Source organism: Lissotriton helveticus, chromosome 1_1 (genome assembly GCF_964261635.1).
Source record: "Lissotriton helveticus chromosome 1_1, aLisHel1.1, whole genome shotgun sequence".
Lineage (NCBI taxonomy): Eukaryota > Metazoa > Chordata > Amphibia > Caudata > Salamandridae > Lissotriton > Lissotriton helveticus.
In genome coordinates, this window is record NC_136057.1 from 377,215,530 (window position 1) to 377,242,675 (window position 27,146).

The window sequence follows — 27,146 nt, forward strand, 5'->3', positions numbered from 1 at the left end:
TCTAAGAAGGCAGCACATTCAGGTCTTCCCCTACCTAGACAACTGGCTAATAAAAGCCAGCTCGCAACAGAGCTGCCTACGCCACATTCAGAAAATAGTCCAACTGCTTCACGACCTCGGGTTCACTGTGAACCTCACCAAGTCTCATCTCCAACCTTCCAACACACAAGTGTATCTAGGAGCCACAATAGACACTCAAAAAGCTCTAATGTGTCCCAACCCAGTCAGGATCTGCAACACGCAGACTCTAATATCAAAGTTTCAGCCTCAACACTCATTACCAGCTCGAGTGTTCATGCAACTGCTAGGAATGATGGCATCTTGCATTTTGATCGTTCTTTACGGAAGACTCCAAATGCATCCCCTACAGGAATGCTTAGCACGTCAGTGTAACATCTTGCTGCAGTAGCTGCATAGATTCAAAACAGACAACATTAGTCTCTTTTTCGAGTGCCTGCTATTGAAGCTTTTATGGAAGGACTTAAAAGAATCATTCCACCCAGACTTCCACCTGCTCCAGTTTGGAATCTCAACATTGTTCTTACAAGACTCATGGGCTCGCCTTTTGAGCCATTGCACAGATGTGAACTACAATTTCTCACATGGAAGATAGCCTTTCTCATAGTCATCACATCTCTAAGGAGAATGGGTGAGCTTCAGGCACTAACCATAGAAGAGCCATTTTTACAAATACACCAAAACAGAGTGGTTCTAGGGACTAACCCCAAATATTTACCTAAAGGCATTTCTGCCTTTCATATCAACCAATCTGTTGAGTTGCCTTTGTTCTTCCTTCAACCAGATTCATTGGCAAAAATATGCTCTTTACACCTTTGTTGTCAAAAGAGCATTACTTAACTATCTAGAAAGGACAAAACCTTTCAGGAAAACCAAACAACTTTTTCTTGCTTTTGCCACACAAAGGCAATCCTGTATCAAAATCAAGTATTGCACGGTGGATAGCTAAGTGCATTTAAATATGCTACATCAAAGCTAAAAGCACATTAACAACCCCCCAGAGTGCATTCTACAAGCAAACTGGGGGCGTCTATGGCATTTTTAGGAAATATACCCATAGATGACATCTGCAGAGTTGCAACATGGTCTACACCACACACATTCACAAAACACTATTGTATAGAAGTTTTAGCAAGACAACAAGCTGGTGTGGGCCCGGCGGTTTTACGCACACTATTTCAGACTACTGCAATAGCTACAGGTTTGCCAACGCTGTGGAAGGTAAGAGCTATATAGTCTATGCATAGCGTGTGATCTACAGCTCACATGCCTCGAATGCTACATGCTACTTAACACAGTATGCACCTGTTCTTGGCATGTAGAGCTGTAGAATCTCATGCCCACACCCGCCTCCCCGGGAACCTATACTTGTTGCAGTACTATCTTACTTGGATACAATATACATGGACATCTCTCTTTTACTACTCTTACTAACTCCATCATCATCCTCTGTTGCAAACCAATCTATGAATGGAGTCGATGCCCATGTGCACTACCACTGAAAGGAGGAGTCGGCCACCTCGTGACTTTAAAGACTTCTTCGAACGAAGAAAAAGTGCAAACATCCAGACCCAACACTAGATGGCGATCTATGCATAACATGAGATTCTACAGCTCTGCATGCCAAGAACAAATGCATAGAGTGGTAAGTAGCATGTTCGAGGCATGTGGGCTGCTAAATTCATATCTTTTGCATAGATCGCCGCCTAGTGTTGGGTCCGGATGATTGCACATTGTTGTCCTGGAAGAGTCTTCGAAGTATCACGAGATAGGTGGCTCCTCCCCTGGACTACAGTGCGCATGAGCATCGACTCCATCCCCAGATTGTTTTTTTCCGCCATTGGGTTCGGATGTGATTTCGACGTCTCCTGTTCGGAATCGATAAAACAATTTCTTTAAGGCCAAAAGGCCTTCTTTACTTCGTCGGTATTGTTCGCGTTCGGTCTCGTGTGTACTCCAACTCTTCGAGTCGGATATCTGAGGAGTCGGGTGACTCTTCGGTCATCGAGGCCCTGTCGACGCAGCAAGACCCCGGCGACACTGCGATGGAACGAAGTCCGTTCAAGTACTGCCCCGTGTGCGGTTCGAAATACCCACACATCGACGTGCATCCTGTATGCAACAAGTGCCTGTCGCCGGACCACAACGAGGCCAACTGTATGGCCTGTTCGAAATTCAGGTCAAAGAAGATGCTCAAGCTTCGGCGCGTGGCGCGCCTCGAGGCCCAGCGATCGGCACCGGCGCCTGTCGACATCTTCATAGACCCCGAAGCAGACGAGCAAGAGCTTCACCTGCGAATCCCACCTACATCGGCGGAGGTCGAGGCCGAGACCTAGACGAAAACGTCGAAGAGGTAGGGGACGACGAGGAAGCTTATGGGGCCGTGGAAGATAGCTCGGAGGAAGAGCTATGCCCCGTACGTACAATTACTAAGGCTCAGGTCACGGGATCGCCACACGGCCTTACCCACGACCCTACACCTCAATCCTCGGCCCCGCCTTCTGGCCCGGCTACGGACATACTAGCGGAGCCTACATTACCTAAATCGAAACCGAAACTAAAAACATCGGAATCGAGAACAACAAAGATGGCCGACACCATCGAAACCGAAGACGTCTGCGACACCATCGGCGCCGTCGTCCTCGGAGACTTCGAAGCCGAAGAAGGCTGTCGAACAGGCTAAGGTCCCCAAAAGGGTCACGGAGCCAAGCTCGAAGGAGGTCGTCGAGCAAGTGTCGAGCAAAGCGGTCGAGTCGAAGTCAACGAAGACTGTCCAAACGCCTTCAGCAACGACTACCGCACCAACAGGCAAACGGGCAGTCGAAGCGAAGTCCGCGAAGGGCACCGAGCCGAAGTCTAGAGCCCCGACGCTAAAAGAAAAGACTGTCGATCCGACGCCTGCGGCGTCGACGCCTAAACCCGTTTCAGGGGGCCGCAGTGTGGTCGTCGAGGGAAAGTCTGCGTCTCCGGCGACCAAAGAAAAATCGACAACGCTCGGATCTTCCCCTGTAGGTGGACAGAGGTCATCGGTCGGATCGACAAAGCCATCCGCTTCTTTTACTAAGCAGGTAGCAGACTCCCTTAAGCGGATACGGGAAAAGGGGTTGACGTCGGAGCCGAAAACGCCCTCGGTACCACAGTCGATAACCCCACCGAAGAAGACTTCGACGCCGATACTTTATACTCTACCGCCGCATCAAAGTGGACGTTTCGATCGACAAACTGCACTAGAAGAGCAGTCGGAACATTATATCGACGCCGACACGGGAAGATTGACACTCCACAAGAGGAAAATTACTTCCAAGCCTGTGGAGTCGTTTGTAATACCTCTAAAGAAGAAGAGGCCAGCGCCAGACACACCAGAACTCGTTGAACCCATCCCTCCAAGACCTAGGAGTCCAACACTTTCACCCACTTGCTCAGATGTAGATGAGGGTGAACAGGATGAAGAGTATAACTTTCCAGACAATACTGACCCTGATGAGCAGCAGGACTCATGGGTGGACTCTGGTGATCAGGGGGACCAACAAGTGGTACATGACCCACAGGTTTTTGGTGTGAAAACTTCTCCAACAGAAGACTCTGCGGCATTTAATGCCTTAATTGAAAGGGCGCCTGCAAACCATAAGGTGGAACTGCATGCCGACCCTGTGGAAGTTGACTTTTTGTTTGACACTTTCTCTGCATCAGAAAAGACTGTGAAGACACTTCCTATGCTCAAAGGGGTTCTCAAGCATGCCACGGACATTTTCAAGGAACCCACAAGGGCAAGGGTGGTAAACCCCCGGATAGAAAAGAAATACAGACCGGCACCTGGAGACCCAACTTATATACGGGGCCAGTTGCCTCTGGACTCTTTGGTGGTCTCCAATGCCCGCAAGAGGGTGAATTCACAGACCACGGGTGAAGCTCCTCCCCCAGACAAGGAGTCAAAAGTGCTGGAGGCATCGGGAAAAAGGGTGGCAGCGCAAGCAGCCAACATCTGGCGCATAGCTAACACACAAGCCCTGTTGGCTAGATATGATAGGGCACACTATGACACTTTAGAGCAGCTATAACAACACCTTCCAGACAAGTTTAAAGAAGGAGCTGAGATGCTAATACAGGAGGGCAAGCTCATTTCCAACGCTGCAATCAAATGTGCGCTCGATGTTGCAGATACTGCAGCAAGAGCGATAAACACTAGTGTGATGTTGAGGCGTCAAGCATGGCTCCGCATCTCAGGGTTCAAGCCAGAGATCCAGACAACCATCCTCAACCAGCCCGTTATCCCAGACAGACTGTTTGGCCCAGAGGTTGACACCACCCTCGAGAAGATCAAAAAAGATACTGAGACAGCTAATCCATGGGTGCGCTTCAGTCTCAGCAATTCAGAGGGAACACTTTTCGTCGCTCAAGTTCACGGGGTGTTACAAGAGGACACTTGGCACAGCAGACGCAATTCAATAGAGGAGGCGCACAGTCCTCATACCCCAAACAGGGTAGAGGAGGTTACAGAGGAAACAGCGCCAAGAGCAGAGGCAGAGGCAACAACAGTTCCCGTTCCTCTGCTGCCAACAAGCATTGACTCTCTGTCACTGCCCCCCGACCATCTAACACCCGTCGGGGGGAGACTCCAACAGTTCCTGCCAGTCTGGAAGTCCATCACCACAGACAGGTGGGTAAGGAAACGTATCCAGTTCGGCTATTGTCTGGAGTTAACGTCCACTTCACCCAACATACCCCCAAGACAACGTCCTATGTCAGCAGAGCACTTGCACTTATTGCAGCAAGAAGTCCTTGTGATGCTGCAAAAAGGCGCAATAGAGCTCGTGCCGGTGGAGGAAGAAGGCACAGGGGTTTATTCCCTGTACTTCTTAATCCCAAAGAAGGACGGCTCGCTCAGACCCATTCTGGACCTACGCCCCCTCAACCTGTACATACTCTCAGAACACTTTCACATGTTAACACTACAGCAGGTTCTTCCATTGTTAAACCAGGGAGACTTCCTCGCAACCTTGGACCTCAAGGATGCTTATTTTCACATACCACTCCACCCATCCCACAGAAAGTACCTCAGGTTCACCATACAAAACAGGCATTAGCAGTTCAAGGTCCTACCCTTCGGAGTGACCACTGCCCCCAGAGTGTTCACAAAGTGTCTGGCGACCGTGGCAGCGCACCTCAGGAGACAAAACATACATGTCTACCCTTACCTGGACGACTGGCTCGTTCAAGCCAAGTCGGCACAGCAGTGCGCCGCACACATGTCCCACACCATTCACCTCCTTCACAGTCTGGGGTTTTCGTTAAACTATCCAAAGTCGCACCTTCAGCCAGCCCATGTGCGGCAGTATCTAGGCGCGACAATAAATACTCTGACTGCTACAGCTCAGCCGAACCCAGCGAGAATCGACAACATCCAGTCGCTCATCCTGAGGTTCAGACCGCAACACTCACTCCCAGCGAGAGTGTTCATGCAGTTGATAGGCATGATGGCCTCCTGCATCTTCATAGTCCCGCACGCGAGATTGCATATGCGTCCGCTCCAAGAATGCTTGGCGAATCAGTGGACACAGGCTCAAGGACAGTTAAAGGACCTAGTGTTGGTGACCGGTCGGGCATACATCTCTCTGCATTGGTGGAATCCACACAACCTTTGCAAGGGCCGACCGTTCCAAGAGCCTGTGCCACAGATCATCCTGACGACGGACGCTTCTCTCCAAGGTTGGGGAGCTCATGTGCTCCACTACACGGTGCAGGGCCTATGGACGACACAGCAAAGGAAGATGCACATCCACTATCTAGAGTTGATGGCAATCTTCATGGCACTCAAGTCCTTCAAAGTACATCTGTGCAACAAAGTCGTGTTGATCCGGACGGACAACATGACAGCCATGTACTACATCCAGAAGCAGGGAGGTACGCACTCTCCACAGCTGTCTCATCTGGCTCAGAGCATGTGGAAGTGGGCCATTCAGAGGAACATCTTCCTCATGGCGGAACACCTTCCGGGCGAGGACAATCAGATGGCGGATCTGCTCAGCAGGTACAGCCATCAAATGCACGAGTGGGAGATACATCCATCAGTACTCCACCCGTACTTCCAGCAGTGGGGTCATCCAGAGATCGACCTGTTTGCCACAGGGGAAAACGCAAAATGCCAAAGCTTTGCCGCCAGGTTCCCTCACCCACAATCGCAGGGCAATGCGATATGGATGAACTGGTCAGGCAGATTTGCCTACGCTTTTCCCCCAGCACCTCTCATTCCGCTGGTGGCAAGAAAGCTAAGGCAACACTCGCTGACGCTCATCCTGGTTGCTCCAACGTGGGCACGCCAACCGTGGTACACCACGTTTCTAGAACTCTCCGTGGTACCGCATCAAAGGTTGCGTCTCACACCCAGGCTCTTGACGCAGAACCATGGCGACATTCAGCATCCGGATCCGCACCAGCTCAATCTGGCGATCTGGCTCCTGAAGTCTTAGAGTTTGGCTACCTTAACCTGCCTCCGGAATGCATGGACATCATCAGGGAGGCAAGGAATCCCACTACCAGAGCTTGCTATGCTGCAAAATGGAAGCGGTTTGTCATTTACTGTACAGAACATCACATAAACCCGCTAGATGCATCCATTCCTAACATCATCTGTTATTTGTTACATCTTTACAAATGCAATCTAGCGTACGCTTCCATTCGGATACACTTATCCGTCATAGCGGCTTATCTCCAGAACAGGCAGCATCTCTCTGTTTTCAGGGTGCCTGCCATTAAAGCCTTCCTGGAGGGACTAAAACGAGTCATTCCTCCCAGAACCCCACCAGCTCCTGTGTGGAATCTCAATGTGGTTCTCACTAGACTGATGGGCCCACCTTTTGAGCCGCTACATTCATGTGAGATTCAGTTCTTAACATGGAAAGTGGCTTTCCTCATTGCTATTACATCTCTCAGACGTGTTAGTGAGCTACAAGCGCTCACAATACAAGAGCCATTTATACAAATTCACTCAAACAGGGTTGTGCTCCGCACTAACCCCAAGTTCCTTCCAAAGGTGGTGTCACACTTTCATGTCAATCAGACAATTGAACTGTCCGCATTCTTTCCAAAACCGGAAACAGTAGCAGAAAGAATGCTCCATATGCTAGACGTCAAAAGGGCATTGATGTACTACATTGACAGAACACAACAATTTAGAAAGACACAGCAACTTTTTGTTGCCTTCTCAGCCCAGCACAAAGGCAACCCAATTTCCAAGGCAGGAATAGCCAGGTGGATCGTTAAATGCATTCAGATTTGTTATCAGAAAGCTAAACGCACTTTAACGGTCCCCCCCAGAGCACACTCCACACGCAAGTTGGGAGCCTCCATGGCTTTCCTGGGGAACATTCCTTTGGAAGACATTTGCAGAGCAGCCACGTGGTCAACACCACACACGTTTACCAAACATTACTGTGTAGATGTGCATTCCAAGCAGCAGGCAGCTGTAGGACAGGCTGTTCTCAAAACTCTTTTTCAAACATCTGCAGCTGGCACGGGCGGCCGCCGTTAATGGAGGGACTGCTATGTATTCTATGCAAAAGATATGAATTTAGCAGCCCACATGCCTCGAACTGAATATGCTACTTACCAGTATGCATCTGTTCTTGGCATGTAGGGCTGCTAACATTCATATCGCCCACCCTCCTCCCTGGTGCCCGTAGCGGCTGCAGACTATTTCTTGCATTCACTCATTAGCATGGACATCAGTTACACTATTTCACTCCATCTCTAACACAATGGCTAAAAACAATCTGGGGATGGAGTCGATGCCCATGCGCACTGTAGTCCAGGGGAGGAGACACCTATCTCGTGATACTTCGAAGACTCTTCCAGGACAACAATGTGCAATCATCCGGACCCAACACTAGGCGGCGATCTATGCAAAAGATATGAATGTTAGCAGCCCTACATGCCAAGAACAGATGCATACTGGTAAGTAGCATATTCATATCCTTCCTGCACCCACAATGACAGACTTTGGAAGAAAAACAAGCAGCACTTTTTCTACCCAACTACTAGGTGTGCGTAGGTATTCATGGTATGCATTCATGTTCAAGCTCAAAACTGTTGTCAGGGATACGTCATGGGTGATCACAGTTATAAGAAAATGGGGTTTTCTTGCAGTATCCCCCTACTTTTTGCCTTGCTTTTGATGCAATTTTGACTGTAGAGTACTTGGTCTTTGCTGTTGAGGTTCCCAGTACCATTGTTCTTTCTGTTGTCCACAATTGGTACTTCTGCCCCCTGTAAGTTCCTAGTAAGTGGTACCCTAGGTTCCTTGGGCATAGAGGCTGAAAAGGATCCCAGTAGGACCATGCCACTGCACCTGCAGCTGGCATGCTCCTGTAAGGTAAAATAAATGACCAAGTCGTCATGGCACACTGCCTGAGTGCCATGCCAGCTAGCACTGCCTAAGATATAGGTTAGTCCCACCTCTAGCAGGCATGAGTAGATATGCTTCTACAGTATTAGTGTCTATTCCCTAATATTACAAGTGCCAAAGAAGCCATTGAGAGTACTTGGGATGGGAACTTGACGACTCGAGTTTCACAGCATCATGATGGCTTCACTGAATACAGGAGTGTTTGGTACCAAACTTGTACTCCGGCACTTCAGAGGTGCCCCCTGAAAATCTACAGACCCTGGTGTGTGCACTGACTGGCTTTGGGCAGCCTGCCACACAGAGACATGTTTCTGGACCCTGAATGGAGAGCCTCTGCTCTATCCTGTCTGGGACCAGCAACAATGCACTCCCTGGGCAGACCTCCTCCCCCAGAATGGGCCAGTGCTCAAAGGGGAAGCTTCAAAGTCCCACCACCTTGGTAATGTGGCCCCCAGCCACTGCTGCTATCAGCAGATGGCAGCCCCTGGTTTAATCCCCCACTTTGTGCGAGAAAACTGGTAGGAAAATTTGAAAGGTTAGGACATGTGCTCACCTTTGCCAACTCCACCCCTCTGGTGGAGGAGGTGAAGTTGAGCACACTTTATAGTCCCCTACATCTTGGAGATGAGGGGACCCCTATAATCAGGGCCAGGTCTATACCCCCTCCCACAGGAGAGCGACACAATAGAGGGTTAGTCACCCCAGATGAGGTGCCCATTGGCCCTACCTACTACTCCCCTAATAAGCCCCCTAAATGTTGTATTTAGGGGGCTCTCCAGACCCAGAAACTAGATCTGCGACAACCTATGAAGAAAGAAGTCACCCCTATAGAAGAAGCCTGAAGACGACGACTGCCCTGACCCCATCCCTACCCCCCCTGTCTCCAGCTTCGTCAAACCTGCAACCTGTCTTGCGGCCAGCGACCTCTGAAACCACTTGAGCGCTGCTGCCTTTAGTAAAGACTCCAATCTCCAGCGGACAGCGGACCTGTCAAGAAGAATTCAACAGCAAAGGGTCCGGATCCAGGTGGATACGCAACTCACGCCCACTCTGCACCTGACGCCAATGGCCAGAGTCTGAGCGGCCCAGCTGCCCAGTGAAGTCACCCCAGCAACCAGGACTCCGAATCCAGCACTGTCCCACCTCTCCTGACCCCTCAACAGTGCCTGCAGACTCAATCTGAAATGCCTCACTGCGACAGGCCCGGTTGGAAAATTTCAGGCACCCCTGCACCTGCTGTCCCCAGGCTTTGGTGAGCTTGACCAGCGGTGCCCCTGTGACCCCCAACACCTCAACTTACCTATACTGTCACTGGTGTTCTGCCAGGACCCTCCGGTTCGACGCCGGCAGCCTGTTTCCAAAAGAAGAAACTCCATAGGATTGAATTTGACGCCCAACTCTGTATTTGCACCCTGCTCCAGGTGGTCCCTATGCAGCCAGTGGTGTATATTTGGTTCTTCTTTGTGTCCCCTCCCCGTGCTGGTCCGAACACCCAAAGCTTGACCCCTGCAACTGTTCCATTTACCTGCAGGCTGCGTGGCTTAAAGTTCCCCTGTCTCTATTGAAACACATTGGGACGAACTCCGATTTTGACCTCTGCACCCAGCCGCCCCCGTGCCGCTGTTGATAAAGTGTTGGTACTTACCTATTCCTTGCCCACTTTGGTCCCGAGACTGGCACTGTAAGTTGCACACTTACGTGATTAACCGTGTCGATTCTTCAAAGTGCAAAATATTTTTAATTTAAAAAGCGTATTGCGAAGATTGTGGGCTTAAAATAAAGTATAAACCAAGTGTATTTATCGAAAATTGGTCTGGATCTCCTTCTTGAGTCGTGTGTCCATTATTGTTCACAGTTGTGCAATAAATGTCTTACAATCCACTGCGTTAGTCCTAAGGCTGCTTGCCCAGATTACCACTAACAGAGTACTTTGGGTTTTACATTGAGCCCTGTACACTTTTGGGGAACCCCTGGACTCTGAACGGTATAACCTTCAGTGCAAATACTATATACAGAGCCACCTACATACATTGGTGGTGCAGCGGTCTGCTACAAGACCTTGACATGTTTTGTACTACTTGATTGATACTTAATTTCACTGATGAAATCCAAAAATTGTCTTTAGATAGAATTTTTTTTATCAATTGTCTATTTTTTTCCAAATTGATTGAAAATAATGTTAGTGCCTTCGTTAAATCCCCCACTGTTTTGGAAAGATAAAATACTGTAAAGGTAGTTAGGCCTTGGAAATACTTCGTTTTTCTAAACCTCTAATAAGACCCCACTTACTTTAAACACCATGACTGATATGTCAGGGCCCAGCCAGGAGCTCAACCCGGGTCCCTATGCACATCTTAAAGTTTCTCAACAGAGTGAATCTGAGAGCTCTCCCCCACTCCCCCCCACCCCCACTCCCAACACCCTCCCCTCCCGACACCCTCCCCTCCCCACACGACCGGCCCAGTAAGTAGATTTCTGATGTCTAAAGGCAACCCTGCACCGGCAGCACCCGGGCTTTAGAAAGTGTGACCAGCTGAGTCCCTGTGACCCCCAACACCTCAGCTCACCTTACCTGTGCTATCCCTGGTGTTCTGATTGGACTCTCTGGTTCGACGCCAACAGACTGTTTCCGAAAAGAAGAAACTCCGTAGGATTGCATTGAGAGCACAACACTGTGTTTGCACCCTGCACACGGCCAGCCCTGTGCTGCTTGTGGTGTATGTTTGGTGCTGCTTTGTTTTCCCGCTATGCTGGTCCTAACACGAAAGCTTTGCCCCTGCAACTTTACGACTTCCCTGCAAGCAGTGTGACTCCAAGGACCCCACTCTGTAGTTTCTCCTTCGCTTCTTTGAACAATCCTTACAGCTGGTCAAGCTTGTGTTATTTGTTCTCAATGCAGAGAGCTGAGATTGGGATCGTTTCCAATGTAAAAATGACAGGAAGATATGTGATTATATAGGGACTTAACAAAACTTACTTGTATCGGTGAATATTTAAAATCATTCTCATATGTGTATTGTATGTGTTTTAGCTACCGGTCGGCCGCCAGTGTGTTAACCATTATCGCCGGCTGAGACGACACTGTGTCTTTTCTCATGAAGAGCTGATCTTTAAGATGGCTGCAGATCCTGAGTGCCTAGATGTGGGACTAGCAGCAGCCATATGCAAGGAAATGGCCATAATGATAGAGGATGAGGCACAACTCCGGAATTCCGTCATGCAATTAGTAAGTGCTGTTAGTCTTGTACAGATTGTACCAAAGCACCTTTATTTTGGATTCTAAGCTCTAATTAGCAAGGGTTTAAGCCATTGTTTGCCGAGAACCTATTGAGAATGTGGAGGTCATATGAACCTATCTTGAAAACCATGGAATGGGGAGAATGATGGTCAGTGTATTAAAATGATTCAAGAATGTCCCCTAATAGGGAAAGGGATGGAGAAATGTTCTGTTCATAGTTTGTATCCATGGGACAGGTCAAGGTGGAATATTCCTTATTGCCAGTTTTCTGAAGAGGAATACCAGGTTCAGCATTTACACATTGCTCTTACATCTTTAAGCCTTTCTCAAGGGTTTCACTGTTGTCAGTCTAGCAGTTTTGCACTTGCGAACGTGAAAAAGCTAAACTGCCAAACCTGCAGAAGTCTCATATTTAATTTTAATGGCAATTTTGCAAGTGTTGTTGGGAGCCCCTGCTGTTGGTTCATGGATTAGCTATCCTGCCTACGCTCATATAAAGCATGTTTGTCATTTGAGACTGTAATGTAGAGCTGCTAGGCCTTGAATATGTGTACCCCACTCAGAAGACAAATACTCTAGGTTGGAAGCCGAAGTTTGAATAGGTCTATAGCCATGTGAGTTGGAGTTGGGGGAGGCTCTGCTCTCGCCTTCAGCACAATCAATATAGCTTACATTGAAACTGGAGAATTGTAGGCAATTCAGGCTTGCTGTTTTAGTTTAAAATAAGCTATTTTGGGATGTGGGTATGAGTATGGTGAACACACTAGGATCACTGTTTTACCCTCCATTTTATGAAGTCCTCTTACTTGGAGCTTAACCTTAATCCTACAACATGTGCTCATCTCCAGTTTCACTGTGTCCAGTCAGGTGCAACAAAAGTATTCTTACACCTTTATGTATTCTCTTCATTCAGTGTTTGTAAGAAACTGGCTCTATATATACTGCACCAAAGTGAGGTACAGTGTGTATAGAGTCCAAGGGTCTCCAGAGGTTTGGCAGAGGTTAAAGTTAGATAGAACCTTACTCTCTAAAGTGGTAGCTTGGACGAGCAGTAAGGCATTATCAGAGGACAGCGTTAAGCATTTGATGTAAAAACTCAGTCAGCAAATGAAGTCACACACTCAAAAACTGAACTCTAGGCCAATTGTTTTGTATACAAAATATACTGTTGTTGTATTTCTAGAACCAAGCAAGCCTGGCACAGGTAAGCATAAAAATACTTTGCAGTAGTAAATTATTTGTATGAACACAGTTCAAAATTGCAGTATAACTTGTACTGGTTTTGGTTACAGTGTTAAGTAAGCAGTTTGCAACACTTTGCAGGTACAGTACATTCGAATGAATGGGCTTTTAAAGTAAAATGCAGTTAATTACTTTTCAAATTACTTTTGCTAGCACAGGACTGGATCCTAGATTCAGCCCTGGGACGTTTCCTGAAATAAGGTGAGTAAATGCATTTTAGTTAGAAGTACGGTTTTTAAAGAATATTATTGTATTTCAAAAGTTGACACTTAAAATTTTTAGGTTTCGCCCTGGCGTTGCAACTGCGTAGCAGTTGCTCCGCCCAAGGGCGAAATCTAATGTTAGCTCTATAGTGGCGACTTGAAACCGCCCCTTCTTCCATTGGCTAGCTCCATAAATGGAGGCTAGCCATTGGAAGAGATTGGCCGTCAATCACGTTTTCCAGAGAAAACACGATTCGGGGGCGTTTCTGGGTCTTTTTTTAAGCCCCGCCCCTTGTTGCCGTGTGTCCCGGGCCGCGCTGTGATTGGCTGCAGGCCCGGGACACCCCAGTGACGTCATTTCCCGGGCCGCGCTGTGATTGGCTGCCGGCACGGGACACCCCCGTGACGTCAGCCAATCACAGCACGGCCCGGGACCTGACTTGTTCCTTTTACTTGCACACTCTTCCTGCCCCTTCCTCCTATTATTGGTTCCCCTGCCCTCCTCCTGCGTTATTCCTTGTCTGGTCCCAACTCCCTGTTGTTGCTTGCTCTGCATACCCCTCACTGACTTCCTCTTTATTGCGTGCCACCTCTTGTCCTGTCAGGAAAAAAAAGCTCCTAAAAGTCACACCAAGGGGTTTCAAGATTGCACAAAGATGAAAATGACTCTGCACTCCCTGTTATGCATATCAGCAAACGTAAGCTCGGACGTAAGATAGCAAATCTTTTTTTGTCGTTGACAAGACGGAGAATAATCTCTTATTAAGAAAATGGATCATTGCCCCTTGCAACATGACTGTGACTTGTGAAAGCATGCTTTTGGGGCTCGTGACCTCTAAAATGCCCTCCGTCGTGCATTTTACATTAATTCCCACACTGGCATCAGTGTGGGTTTAATGTGCTGAGAAGTTTGGTACCAAACTTCCCAGTCTTCTGTGCAGCCGTTATGGTGTTGTGGAGTTCGTAATGACAAACTCCCAGCACCATATACTCTTAATGGCAGCAGTGCCCAGGAATGGACCTGGGTACTGTAGGGATACAGGGCTCATTCAACTATACCCTCACCACTGGCATAGGGCACCCAGCTAGAGGGGTGACTGATGTATTCCAGGGCAGTGTTTGGTGGGCATGGCACACAGGGATGTGTGCCATGTCGATTCTTCACTTTGTTCTGCACCAAGACACGCAGCCTGCAAAGGCAGTGTGTGTGTGTCAGGGTACAGGGCCTCTAAGGGTGGCACAATAAGTGCTGCAGCCCTTAGAGGCCTTCTCTGGTCACAATACCCTGGGTACCAGGGGTTGATCTGCGGCCAGAGATGCCAATTGGGTTGTTCTTTTACTGTCAGTATCCACCACACAAATATATTGTGGGAAAAAAAGTAAATTGTGTGAGAAAGTGCCCTCTTTCTGCATGGTTGCCTGTAGGGAAGTGGGTTTCTGTTGCAGTAACCCCCCACTTTTTGCCTGATACCTGATGCACTTTTCCTCGGTGTGCCCTGGGTCCCTGCCAATCAGGTACCCAGGGCCTGTGTTCCTTCCCTCAAAACTGCATTAAAGCCTAAACCCAATTGGCATCTCTGGCCACAGTTAAGCCTCTGGTAAATGGTACCACGAGTACCCAGGGCACTGTGACCAGAGAAGACCTCTAAGCCCTGTACCCTGACACCCATACACTGCCTTGGCAGGCTGAGTGTCTTGGTACAGAACTAAACGGAGAGTCGACATGGCACACATCCCTGTGTCCCATGCCCACAATCCCACTGCCCTGACATACATCAGTCACCCCCCTAGCTGGGTGCACTATGCCAGTGGTGTGGGCACATGTGCATGAGCCCTGTGTCCCTACAGTTCCCAGGCCCATTCCTGGGCACTGTAAGTGCAGTGATGCCATTAAGAGTATATTGTGCTGGAAGGTTGTCATTACGAACTCCACAGCACCATAATGGCTACACTAAAGACTGAGAAGGTTGGTATCAAACTTCTCAGCACATTAAACCCACACTAATGCCAGTGTGGAATTTAATGTAAAATGCACTACAGAGGGCAACTTAGACATGCTCCCTGAAACCTAACCTACAATCCACGTCTTGTCTGAGGGGCTGCCTAGGCTGCCACACAGCAGACATGTTTCTGGACCCCTGGGTAGAGAGCCATCCGCTCTCCTGGGCCTACAACAATGCACGTCCTGGGCGAGGTGCTAGGTCTCCTCCCCCAGGATGGGCAGGGGAAGCTTCAAAGGCATTCCATCTTTGTGAGCTTCTCCAGGCCACTTGCTGTACTAAGCAACTGGCCCCCACCAGTTCTGACCCCCACTTTGGCGGGCAGACTGGCGGGAAACCCTCAGTGAATTAAGGGGGTGTGCCAGCCTGTGCCAACTCCACCCCTCAGGCGGGAGAGGCGAGGTAAAGCACAAATCCAGGCTCCGGCCATCTTGAGGATGGGGAGCCCTGCCCAATCAGAGATAGGCTCCTGCCCCCCTCCTACAGTAGAGGGGCAGGATAGGGGATGTACTCACCCCAGGGCAGGGGCCTGTTGGCCCCTGCCCTCACCCTACCTGTAACACCCCTAAACTTACTATTTAGGGGAACCCTGAATCTTCCTTCCTCCTGCTAAATCATGGCGTCTCCTGCGGACAGCAACCTTGAAAACCTCGGAGGACCTGCCTGCCTTGAACCTCTTAAAGACTGGGACTCCCATGAGCAATGGTTCTGCTCAAACAGCAATACCCTTGTGCCAGCCAGGAACCGCAAATTTAGCACACTCTACACCCACCGAGCCCGACATATGCCTGAGTGGACAAAGACCCTGAGGACATCCCTGGCGATTGTGATCTGGAATACAGTGCCCAAGGAGCCTCCTCGAAGACCCAGACGACGCCTACAGCCTCACAGCAAGGGACCCCCCCAACCGCGACCAGCAGAGGGTAAGATTTCCCCGACGTCAAAAGACACCCCTGCACCCCATGGCCCCCTGTGCACAACTACTGGGTGCCTACCTATCTGCCAAGATCCCAACTTTCCTCTCGAAGTGTTGGTCGCTCCTGAAGAATGTCCGTCCCCGAGCCTGCAGCCTTTGTTCATCTCGCAAGATCTCCATTGAATAACATTGAGCGCCCGACGGCTCAAAAGTACCCCGCACCCAGCCGCCAGAGTGCAACCTTTGTCCAAACCTACTTCCTCATTTGCCCTGAGCAAGTGACCAGGAGCCCAGCTCCCACAGCCGCGTGGCCTGCTAGCCAGCAGCCACCAACCGGAGGCCCCCTACCTCTCATTGGATAACATTGGGCCTAACTACCTCTACACCCGGCTGCCCCTGTACCGCTGAGGGTGTACCAAGTGTACCTACCTGGGCATGGGGGATCCCTGAGTCTATGCCCAGAACCTTAACTTCACCAGTCGAGTACTCACCTGAGAACCGATGACTCACTTTCCTGCCTTAGGATAACATTGACTGGTTTGACTCGAAAAATCTTCAGTGTGAAGTTTTGAAACTTTAAAATATTCATCTAAAATCAGCCGAATAACGAATTTCGAATTACTCACCTGTGATCAGGAGAGAAGCCAGTACTGTACCTTGTAGCCCAGTCCTGAACCGCAAAAGTAATCACAACCGTGTTTGCTAGTAATCTAAATTTCTTCCTTAGGAAACCATTGACAGTTTTTTCTGTGAAATTTCTTCTAAGTGTCTACTTTTGAAAATTACAAATATTCCTTACAAATCGGACCAACTACTAAAACGTAATTACTTACCTGTCTTAGTTAGAGACCCCAGTGCGGAACCTAGGAGTCCAGTACTGGATTACAAAAGTAACGAGAATCTACTTTACCTATGCTTGAATTTACTTACATTGGATAACATTGCTAGTTTTTCACTGAAAAGTTTCTAGGTGTCAACTTTTAAAATACCTTTATATTCTTTAAAAATCATTGCAATAACTAAAACGTTTTTACTAAACTGTTTTCAGCTTAGACCCCAGGACTGAATCTAGGATCCAGTCCTGAAGTTACAAAAGTAATCTATATAGTAATCAGCTGCATTTATGTAAAAAAAAATTGAGCTCAATGTTAAATTGTGTTTAGAATTGTGTTGCCTACTGCAACCATTGTTCCTATTGTATTTACAAAGTGTATTGCCTCTTTGCAAAGTAATGATCTGAGAGTACTCCTATTGAGAAAAGTATATGTTGATACCTGTTGGTTCTAAAAAAATAAAACAACTATATCTTTAGATATATAGACAATTGGCCTGGAGTTCAGTCCTTGAGTGTGTGAAACCTTTTGCTGACTGATTGTGTACAACAAATGCTTTACACTGTCCTCTGGTACTGCCTTACTGCTCGACCAAGCTACCACTTTTGAGAGTAAGGTCAGCCCTGACTTTAACCTCTGTTATACCTCTGGGGATTGTGGACTCTATACACACTGTACCTACTTTGGTCCAGTATATATGGAGCCACTTTCTCACAGTAGGCACACCTCTCTCCCTCTCTAGGTTTTCCCGCTGATTCTCCCATCCAAAGTGGGGGGGGGGAGAACCCGTGGGGACAGGTTGCTGAAATCAGCAAAGGTTCTGGGGAATCTCCAAAGGCTGTATGCCTTTGAAGCTTCCCTTTCATGAATCCTGCCCATCCTGGGGGAGAACGCTTGGCACCTCGTCCCAGGCTGTGCATTGTTTTAGGCCCCCCGAGAGCAGCAGGTTCTCGACCCGGGGGTCCAGTAACATGTCTGTCGGTGGCAGCCTAAGCAGCCATTCAGTTGGGTCACTAGAAGTAGGTCGTTTTTCATGAGGCATCTCTAAGATGCCCTCTAGGTGCATTTTTCATTAAATCCTACACTGGCATCAGTGTGGGTTTAATGTGCTGAGAAGTTTGATACCAAACTTCTCAGTTTTCAGTGTAGCCATTATGGTGCTGTGGAGTTCGTAATGACAAGCTCCCACCACCATATACTCTTAATGGCAGCTCTGCACTTATAGGGTCTAAGAATGGACTTAGACACTGTAGGTGTACAGGGCTCATGTACCTGTACCCTCACCACTGGCATAGGGCACCCAGCTAGAGGGGTGACTGATCCATGTCAGGTCAGTGGCTCTTGTGGGCATGGCACACAGGGATGTGTTTAGTACTGTACTAGGTAGACCTATTATTTCGCGATGTGGTTCCTTTCTTGAACCACTTTGTAAATACATTGATGTGTTTTTAAAACCCATAGCGATTGTAACTCCAACCTATCTGCGGGACACTACAGCTACGATACAGTTGGTGGACGGACGTCCATATGATCAAAATACATGCCTACTGGCGACCATGGACATTATTGCCCTTTACACGAACATCCCCCTGCAGGCGGCTCTGGACTGTATTGAAATGGTCCTTAATCGTAGACCGTCTCCACATAGGGTCCCTACTGATTTCCTTATCAAACTTCTGAATGTAGCCATGTCAAAAAACTTCTTTGTGTTCCAGGAGAATTTTTATGTGCAAACAAAGGGTGTCGCAATGGGCGCAAGCTTCGCTCCAAACCTGGCGATAATTTTTATGAGCGAATATGAGAGTAACTACATTTTGAACAAGAACAACCCTTATTATGACTATATCTCGATGTGGGCCAGGTACATCGACGATGTCCTATTGACTTGGGAGGGGAGTAAGGAGTCGCTGTTACAATTTCACGAGTGGTTAAATTTGCGCATGGTGGATATCCAATTCACTGTGGAGTCAGACAATGTTACTATCAACTTTTGGACATTCAAATTAAGGCAGAATCTGGCTGTTTGTTGACGAGTCTATATAGAAAGAGCAGTGAACGCAATACACTTCTCAGATATTCTAGTCATCATCCCCGCAACCTCAGAGATAATTTACCTTTTGGTCAATTTCTGAGGTTGCGGAGGAACTGCACCATTTTTTTTGATGAATCTTCTTTACTTATTGCAAGACTGAGTGAACGTGGATATCCAATGCGCCTGCTCAAAAAGGCACGTAAATGTGCATGGCACAATCATCGGGAATTCCTTTTAACTGTACAAGAGAAGAAAAGACTAGTAGTTGTTACCACCTTTAATACTAAAAGCAATGTGATCAAAAAGGTGATTAATCGCCATTGGCACCTGGTAAAGGAAGCAGTGGGGGATTTAGAGCCCCCACTACATGCATTCCTAAAAGGGAGAAACATCATCTCTGTTACCTACACCGGTTAAAGTCACCCAAACTACATTATGGGGCCTTCCCCCTGTATCTGGCCACAAGAAATGTGGTACTGTAGGGGCACAGGGCTCATGCACCTGTGCGCACACCACTGGAATAGGGCACCCAGCTAGACGGGTGACTGATGGATGCCAAGGCAGTGTACTTGTGGACATGGCACACAGGGATGTGTGCCATGTCGACTCTGTTTGGTTCTGTACTTTAGACACTCAGCCTGCAAAGGCAGTGTGTGGGTGTCAGGGTACAGGGCCCCTAAGTGAGTCACAATAAGTGCTGCAGCCCTTAGGGATCTTCTCTGGTCACCATGCCCTGGGTACCTAGGGTATTATTTACTAGGAGCTGACAGGTGGCCAGAGATGCCAAGGTTTTCGTTTCAACACAGCTTTAGGGAAGGAACACCTGGTTGGCAGAAGCCCAGGGCACACTCAGTCAAAGCACATCAGCAATTCAGCAAAAAGTGGGGACATACCAATGTAAGAAAGATGGCACTTTCTCACACAACCCCCCCACCCCTCACCCCCCCACCCCAAACGAAAGGTGATGAGACTAACCTTGCCCTAGGGAGTCTTCATTGTCTAAGTGGAATAACCTGGAAAGTCCATCTGCATTGGCATGGGCAATCCTGTAGGGAGATGGACCATCTTAGTAGTTTTGGAGTTTTCCCTTTCATTTGCAATAGCCATCTGAGAGGTCTGTGGTCAGTTTGAACCAGGAAGTGAGTCCCAAACAAGTAAGGTCTCAACTTCTTCAGAGACCAAACCACAGCAAAGGACTCCCTCTCAATGGCACTCCAGCACTGCTCTCTGGGGAGTAGCCTCCTGCTTATAAAAGCAACAGATTGGTCTTGGCCTTCCTCATTGATCTGGGATAGGACTGCTCCTATCCCTAGCTCAGAGGCATCAGTCTGCACTATGAACTGCTTGGAGTAGTCTGGTGCTTTCAGAATTGGTGCTGAGCACATTGCTTCTTTTAGGGTGTCAAAAACCTTTTGGCAGCTAACAGTCCAGTTTTCTTTCCTAGGCATTTTCTTGGTGGTTAGTTCTGTGATGGGAGTCACAATGGACCCATATCCCTTCACAAACCTCCTGTAGTAGCCAGTCAAGCCAAGGAATGCCCTGACTTGGGCCTGGGTTGTTGGAGCTGCCCAGTCCATGATCCTCTGGATCTTGGGTGTAAGGGTTGTACCTGGCCTCCACCAACAAGGTGGCCAAAGTACACCACAGTGCCCTGCCCTATCTGTCATTTGGATGCCTTGATAGTTGCAGGGCTTGTAAAACCTTCCCAAGGTGGATCAGGTGATCCTGCCGGGTGGACCTAAAGACAGCAATATCATTAAGATAAGCTGCACTAAAGGACTCCATCCCAGTCAGGACTTGATTCACCAACCTCTTGAATGTGGCAGGGGCATTCTTTAACCCAAAGGGCATTACAGTAAACTGATAGTGCCCATCAGGGGTGGATAATGCTGTTTTCTCTTTGGCTCCTGGGGCCATGCCAATCTGCCAGTACCCTGCAGTCAAGTCAAAGGTACTGAGAAATTTGGCTGCCCCCAATTTGTCTATCAACTCATCTGCTCTTGGAATGGGTTGAGCATCTGTCTTTGTGACAGAGTTGAGCCCTCTATAGTCCACACAGAACCTTATCTCTCTCTTTCCACCCTGTGGGTGAGGTTTGGGGACCTGAACCACTGGGCTAGATCAGGGGCTCTCAGAGGGTTCAATAACCCCTAACTCCAGCATCTTGCTGACTTCAGCTTTGATGCTTTCCTTGACTTGGTCTGATTGGCGACAGATTGTGTTTTTGACAGGGTGTTGCAAAGTCATCCTGTGCCCTGGGCACCCCCAACCTTTTGCTGACTGGAACTGGTGTTAACTGACTCTGACTGACCCTTGGCTCTGTTTAACCAGGCCCAGGGCCAGTGCCAAGCTAAAAGGAACACATTAGAATGCAGTTAAGACACCCAACATACACTAGGGTACACTATAGTATGGTGGGGTACCCCTGTAATTGGCATAACCTACCCCATAAGCCCCTAGTATGTAAGAGGGCAGGGGATTGAAACTACCTAGAAGTCTCCAGTATCCGGGGGCATGGCAGTTTAGAGGCCAGCAGATTTTCTGCACTAGCATGTGTGCAGTGCTGAAGCCTGAGGTCAGTTTAAAAGCATCCCTGGTGGCCAGGACCGCTTTTAAACCTTAAATTGTGCCCACACTCGACGTTGGGGGTAGGGGCCCTTAAAAATGAAAAACCTACCATGTTTTTGCATATTAGGGACCCCCAGGGTCACCCCTAGGTATCCCAGGGGTGGGGGGTCAGTTATCTTTAATATACACCCTTATAAAATGAGTTTTTATCTGCCTGGGTAACGTGAAATTTTACATTTCACTCCCCACATTGTGTTAAAGAGCTGCTCAAATTCGACATTGATGCTAGAAGAATTGGGTAAGGATAATCTGCATGATTTCTGCAGATTCAGAACCCCTGAAGTCTCCCCTAGTTGCACAGGGGGTGGGGGTCCTGTAGAAATTAGGGAAATACCTATTAAATATGGTTTTATAAGCCCTGGTTCTTTAAAAGTGGCCCAAGTCATTTTCCCCATTGCAAACCCCATGGCCCATAGGTTAACATGGTAGGAAGTGATTGATTAATAAATATTGATAGGAGAGGACTAGCCGGACCATTCAAAGAGTTCCCAGAATGGTAGTAGTAAATCCAACAATATTATATTGTTGAATTTCTCCTAAAGTTTACATACACGGAGTTATGAGACTTTCTTGTTTGTAAGTCCAAATTCAGCCTTTCAGTGGTCTGCCCTGATTGGTCAGAGTTAAGTGGATAAGTCAGCCTGCTCGGAGGGCAGTGTGCTGGTCTATAGGAATGCCAGGCCAGGAGGTGGCGTCGTAAACTATGCTCTTCAAAGGCAGAGGGGAGGCCTGGGTTTCAGTCCACTCTGACAGTCTTGACCCAGAGTCAGGGCAAGGCTTAAGGAAGGTATGTGCAGATGGTAGGGGGAGAGTCCATGGAAATAAGCCATCCCAGGGGGTGTGTTTAGTCAGCTCTTGCCTCCTTGCTCGAAAATCAGCCATTGTGGATTTGGAAGAATGATGCACTCTGGAACAAACTAATGCCAAACTCTACAGGATGTGGTCATAACTATGAGGAGTTGCCCTGCTCTCATTGGTCAGCAGTGACCTGGTGCTTGACGCAGAGAATTTTGAATAAGTATCTGAGCGGGGCAGAGCCCTCCAGATCTGCTGCTTGAAACTTAATGAAGCAAGAAGTGCCCTGCTGAAACAGATTTTGCTGTGTAAGGAACTCTAAGGCCTGACCTCTAAAGACTGCATCAAGTAAAACTGCAGCCCTGTGGATTACCTTGCTGCCAAAAGACTCAAGAGTGGAACTCCCTGCAAGCTACAGGTGAATAGAGCTCACCTGGACAGCCCCACAAAGAATTCAAAGCCTGGAGTACCAGTGGATTTGTAAGGGTTTTGTTTAAGTGGATTGCGGAATTGAAGTTTCACACTTTCAAGGACCCTCTTGGAGATTCCAGAACCTTGGATTGTGTGTTGGATACTTTGGGACCCGCAAGCAGAATGCCAGGAAGGTGTTCTAACTGGACCCCACTTGCTGAAGAAGGCGGCCCACTACAGTGGTGAGAATTCTTCAGAACAGTTTATAAAAGTGTGTCCCTGACAGAGAAAACGAAATGATCGGTCCTGGAGAGCCCTTGGTGCCACTGGCTCCAAAACCCACACCTGTTGCCCAGGTTGAAATTCAACCAGTGCAGCTTTTTGGTCATACCAGTGCTTCTGAAGCTCTTGGCTGGCCTCAAGATTCTTGGCTGCCTTTTCCATGTACTAAGCCATTCTGGACCTTAGGCTAAGCACATAGTCCACAATGTCTTGCTTGGATTCCTGGATAGGCCTCTCCCAACCCTCTTTCACAAGACAAAGTGGTCCCCTTACAGGATGACCAAACAGAAGTTCAAAGGTGGAAAACCCTACTCCTTTCTGTGGCACTTCCCTATAAGCGAAAAGCAGGCATGGCAATAGGACATCCCATCTCCTTTTGAGTTTTTCAGGGAGCCCCATGATCATTCCTTTCAATGTCTTGTTGAACCTTTCCACAAGACCATTGGTTTGTGGATGTTATAGGGTAGTGAACTTGTACTGCACCCCACACTCCTTCCACATGTGTTTCAGGTAAGCAGACATGAAGTTGGAACCTCTGTCTGAAACCACCTCCTTAGGAAACCCTACCCTGGTGAAGACACCCAGAAGGGCCTTGGCTACTGCAAGAGCTGTAGCAACCCTAAGGGGAATTGCTTCAGGGTTATCATGATCCACTACTACTAGAATGAATTTGTTCCCTGAGTCTGTGAGAGGTTCAAGTGGACCCACAATGTCCACACCTACCCTTTCAAAGGGGACCCCCACCAATGGCAGTGGTATCAGGGGGGCCTTTGGGTGGCCACTTGTCTTGCCACTGCCCGGACAGGTAACACAGGAGCTCACAAACTCCTTCACCTTTTGATGCATCTGGAGCCAGTAGAAGTGACTGACTAGCCTTTCCCAAGTTTTGTTTCGCCCCAGATGCCCAGCTAAGGGGATGTCATGGGTCAAAGTTAGGAGGACTTCCCTGTACTTCTGTGGCACTACCACTCTCCTGGTGGCTCCCGGAGTGGGGTTTCTTGCCTCAGCATACAGTAATCCCTCTTCCCAATAAGCTCTGTGGGTACCACTGACATCTTCCTGTGCTTCTGAAACTGCTTGCTGCCTCAGGCTTTCAAGAGTGGGACATTCTCGCTGACCCTGGCACAGCTCTTCCCTAATGGGTCCCCCTGTGCCCAAGAGTTCAACCTGGTAAGGCTCAAGCTCCTTGGCCTCAGTTCCTCCTAGGGTTTCCAAGTCCTCTCCCTGAGGAGAGGGGGCCTGAATGTTTTGCTGTGTAAAAGCTGGTCCCCCAGTCTTCTGGCTTTTTTTCTTGGTTGGTTGGGCCATACTTTCAGGCTCCAAACCTACTTGTTCACTCTTCTATTGCTCTGTGCTCTGGTCTGCACACACACCAGTCTAGGGATACACAGCATGGCTGCATGGGTTACTTGCTCAACCTCAGCCCAGGCCATTTCCAAGCAGACAGTCCGCTGGCAACTGTGGAAAGACCACTACCAGTTTTAGGCCAGTAACCTCCCCCCAACCTAATGTCACCATAGCCATACGACGATTAGTGGTAACACTGTCAGCATTGGAGACTGGGTACGTTTTCCCAATCGAGTATTGCTCTGGGGAAACCAGTTTGTCCCTCACCATAGTGACACTGGCACCTGTATCCCTCAGGGCTTCTATCCTAGTTCCATTAATGGAGGGGTATTGCAAATACTTTTTCAAGTTGGGTGGCCAAACAGCTACATTAGCAAACTCCACTTCCCCCAGGAAGTGTATTCCCAGATTTTCTCTGGGCACTCCTCTGATCCCATTTGTAGACTTGCTGCCCCAGGAGTAGCTGTACTGGGTTATTTAGGGGCTTTGTTGCGGGGGCAATTTCTGCCTACAGTTAAATGTCCCAACTTCTTACAGTTGTGGCAATAGGCCTTGGAGGGATCAAAGTTCTTCCCCCTTAAGGGCGGAGGCACGTAGGGAGTAGTTTGGGACCCACCCACCTGTACAGGTTTTTGGGGACCTTTGGAAGACTGACTTTTTATCTTGGGTATTCTCACCACCTTTCCCCTGGGGAGGTTTTGTAACCACCTTCTTTTGGTCACCCCCAGTGGCTGTCTTTGTCACCCTGGTCTTGACCCAATGGTCTGCCTTCTTTCCCAATTCTTGGGGAGAAATTAGACCTAGGTCTACCAAATGCTGATGCAAATTTTCATTTGTGGAATTACTCAAAATTTGTTTCTTCATAAACAAATTGTAAAGTCCAGAGAAATATGCACATTGTGTCCAGTTAACCAACCATCTAGTGTCTTTACTGAGTAGTCCACAAAATGTATCCAGGATTGGGTCTGGGTTTTGTGAGCCCCCCTGAACCTAATTCTTTACTCCTCAGTAGTGAGCCCAAATCCCTCAGAGTTTTCTTCATGAGGTCATAGGACCCTGCATCTTGCCCTGAGAGTGTCAGAAGCCTATCTCTGCAGTTACCAGAGAACAGTTCCCACAGGAGTGCCCCCCAGAGAGGTTTCTTTAATCTTCTCATATCGCAGGCCCTCTCAAAGGCTGTGAACCTTGATATCATCACCTTCCTCAAATTTAGGGACAATCCCTTTGGGGATTTTAGGGTCATAAGATTGCTCTCTATCCTTTTTATTGGTGTTGCTGCCACCAGAGATGGGGGCAAAACCCATCTCTTTCCTTTCTTTTTCCAGAGCTTGGAGTCTGGACTCTAAATCTAATCTCTTGGCCAACTTTGCTAAAAAGTTGTCCTCTTCATTGGGGTTTTCCCCAATGGGTTCTCTGGGGCCTAGTCCACCTGTGTGGTGCCTAGGCTCCCAGAAGCTGACTCTTAGAGTTAAGGGTATGGGGTATGCAACTTTTATGGGGTATGGGGTAATCAACTTCCCTAGAGATTGGGGGGCAGGGGGGTTGCCATCCTCCTCCTCCTCCTCCTCTTCTTCCTCTTCCTCTTCTTCCTCTGACTGGGTATCACCCTGTTCAGAAGGGTGGCCTTTTGCATTCTCAGACAGGAGCTCCTGGAGCCCTTGTTTGGTTGGATGCAGGCCCATGACTATCTTTTTTATTTTGCATAAGGACCTCAATCCCATGAAAGACAAGTGTAAGTAAGGTGTGAGGTCGAGCTCCTCAACAACCAGGTCCATGGTATAGAGTGTATAGAGTCCCCAATCCACAGAGGTATAACAGAGATTAAAGTCAGATCTGACCTTACTCTCTAAAGTGGTAGCTTGGTCGAGCAGTAAGGCAGTACCAGTGGTCAGTGTAAAGCATTTGTTGTACACACTCAGTCAGCAAAAGGTTTCACACACTCAAAGACTGTCCTCCAGGTCAATTGTTTTTATATCCAAAGATATAGTTGTTTTATTTTAGAACCAACAGGTATCAAAATGTTCTTTTCTCAATATGAGTGACTTTAGGTAATTACTTTGCCGAATGGCAATAGACTTGGTAAATACAATAGTTACTGGGGTTGCAATAGTCAACACAATTTAACATTGAGCTCAACGGGTTTTTCTACATAAATGCAGTTGATAACTTTCAGGATTACTTTGCCAACCACAGGACTGGATCCTGGAATCAGTCCCGGGACCTAAGCGGTAAACAGTCAAGTAAAAGTGTTTTGGTTACAGCTGTAATTTGTAAAGGAAATAAATGTATTTTCAAAGTTTACACTTAGAAACTTTTCAGAGAAAAACTTGCAATGTTATCCTATGGAAGGAAATTCAAGTCACAGGTAAAGTAGGTTCTTGTTACTTTTGTAATCTAGTACTGGACTCCTAGGTTCAGCACTGGGATCTCTACCTAAGACAGGTAAGTATTTGGGTTTCAGTAGTTGGTACGATTTTTAAAGAATATTTGTAATTTGCAAAAGTCTACACTTAGAAGAAATTTCCGAGAAAAACAGTCAATGGTTTCCTATGGAAGAAAATGCAGGTAACTGGTAAGTACAGTTAAGATTACTTTGGGGTTCAGTACTGAACTAGAAAGTACAGCACTTGCTTCTCTCCTGATCCTAGGTGAGTATTTCGGAAATCATTATTCGGCTGATTTTATAGGAATATTTTAAAGTTTCAAATCTCCACAAATTTCAGAGAAAACCAGTCAATGTTAGCCTATGGAAGGAAAGTGAGTTATCGGCTTTCAGGTGAGTACTCGACTGGTGAGGTTA

General features: G+C 47.9%; 1 protein-coding gene across 3 annotated transcripts in view; it reads left to right on the plus strand.

Annotated features, from left to right (window-relative positions):
* The window catches only part of KDM5A (lysine demethylase 5A), a 749,711-nt gene that overhangs the window by 278,676 nt on the left and 443,889 nt on the right, over positions 1-27,146 (plus strand). For all 3 annotated transcript variants that reach the window (XM_078673709.1, XM_078673710.1, XM_078673708.1), the window contains one exon: positions 11,451-11,645. In XM_078673709.1, coding sequence (XP_078529835.1) covers positions 11,451-11,645 — 195 coding nt within the window. The remainder of the gene's footprint in view (positions 1-11,450; positions 11,646-27,146) is intronic.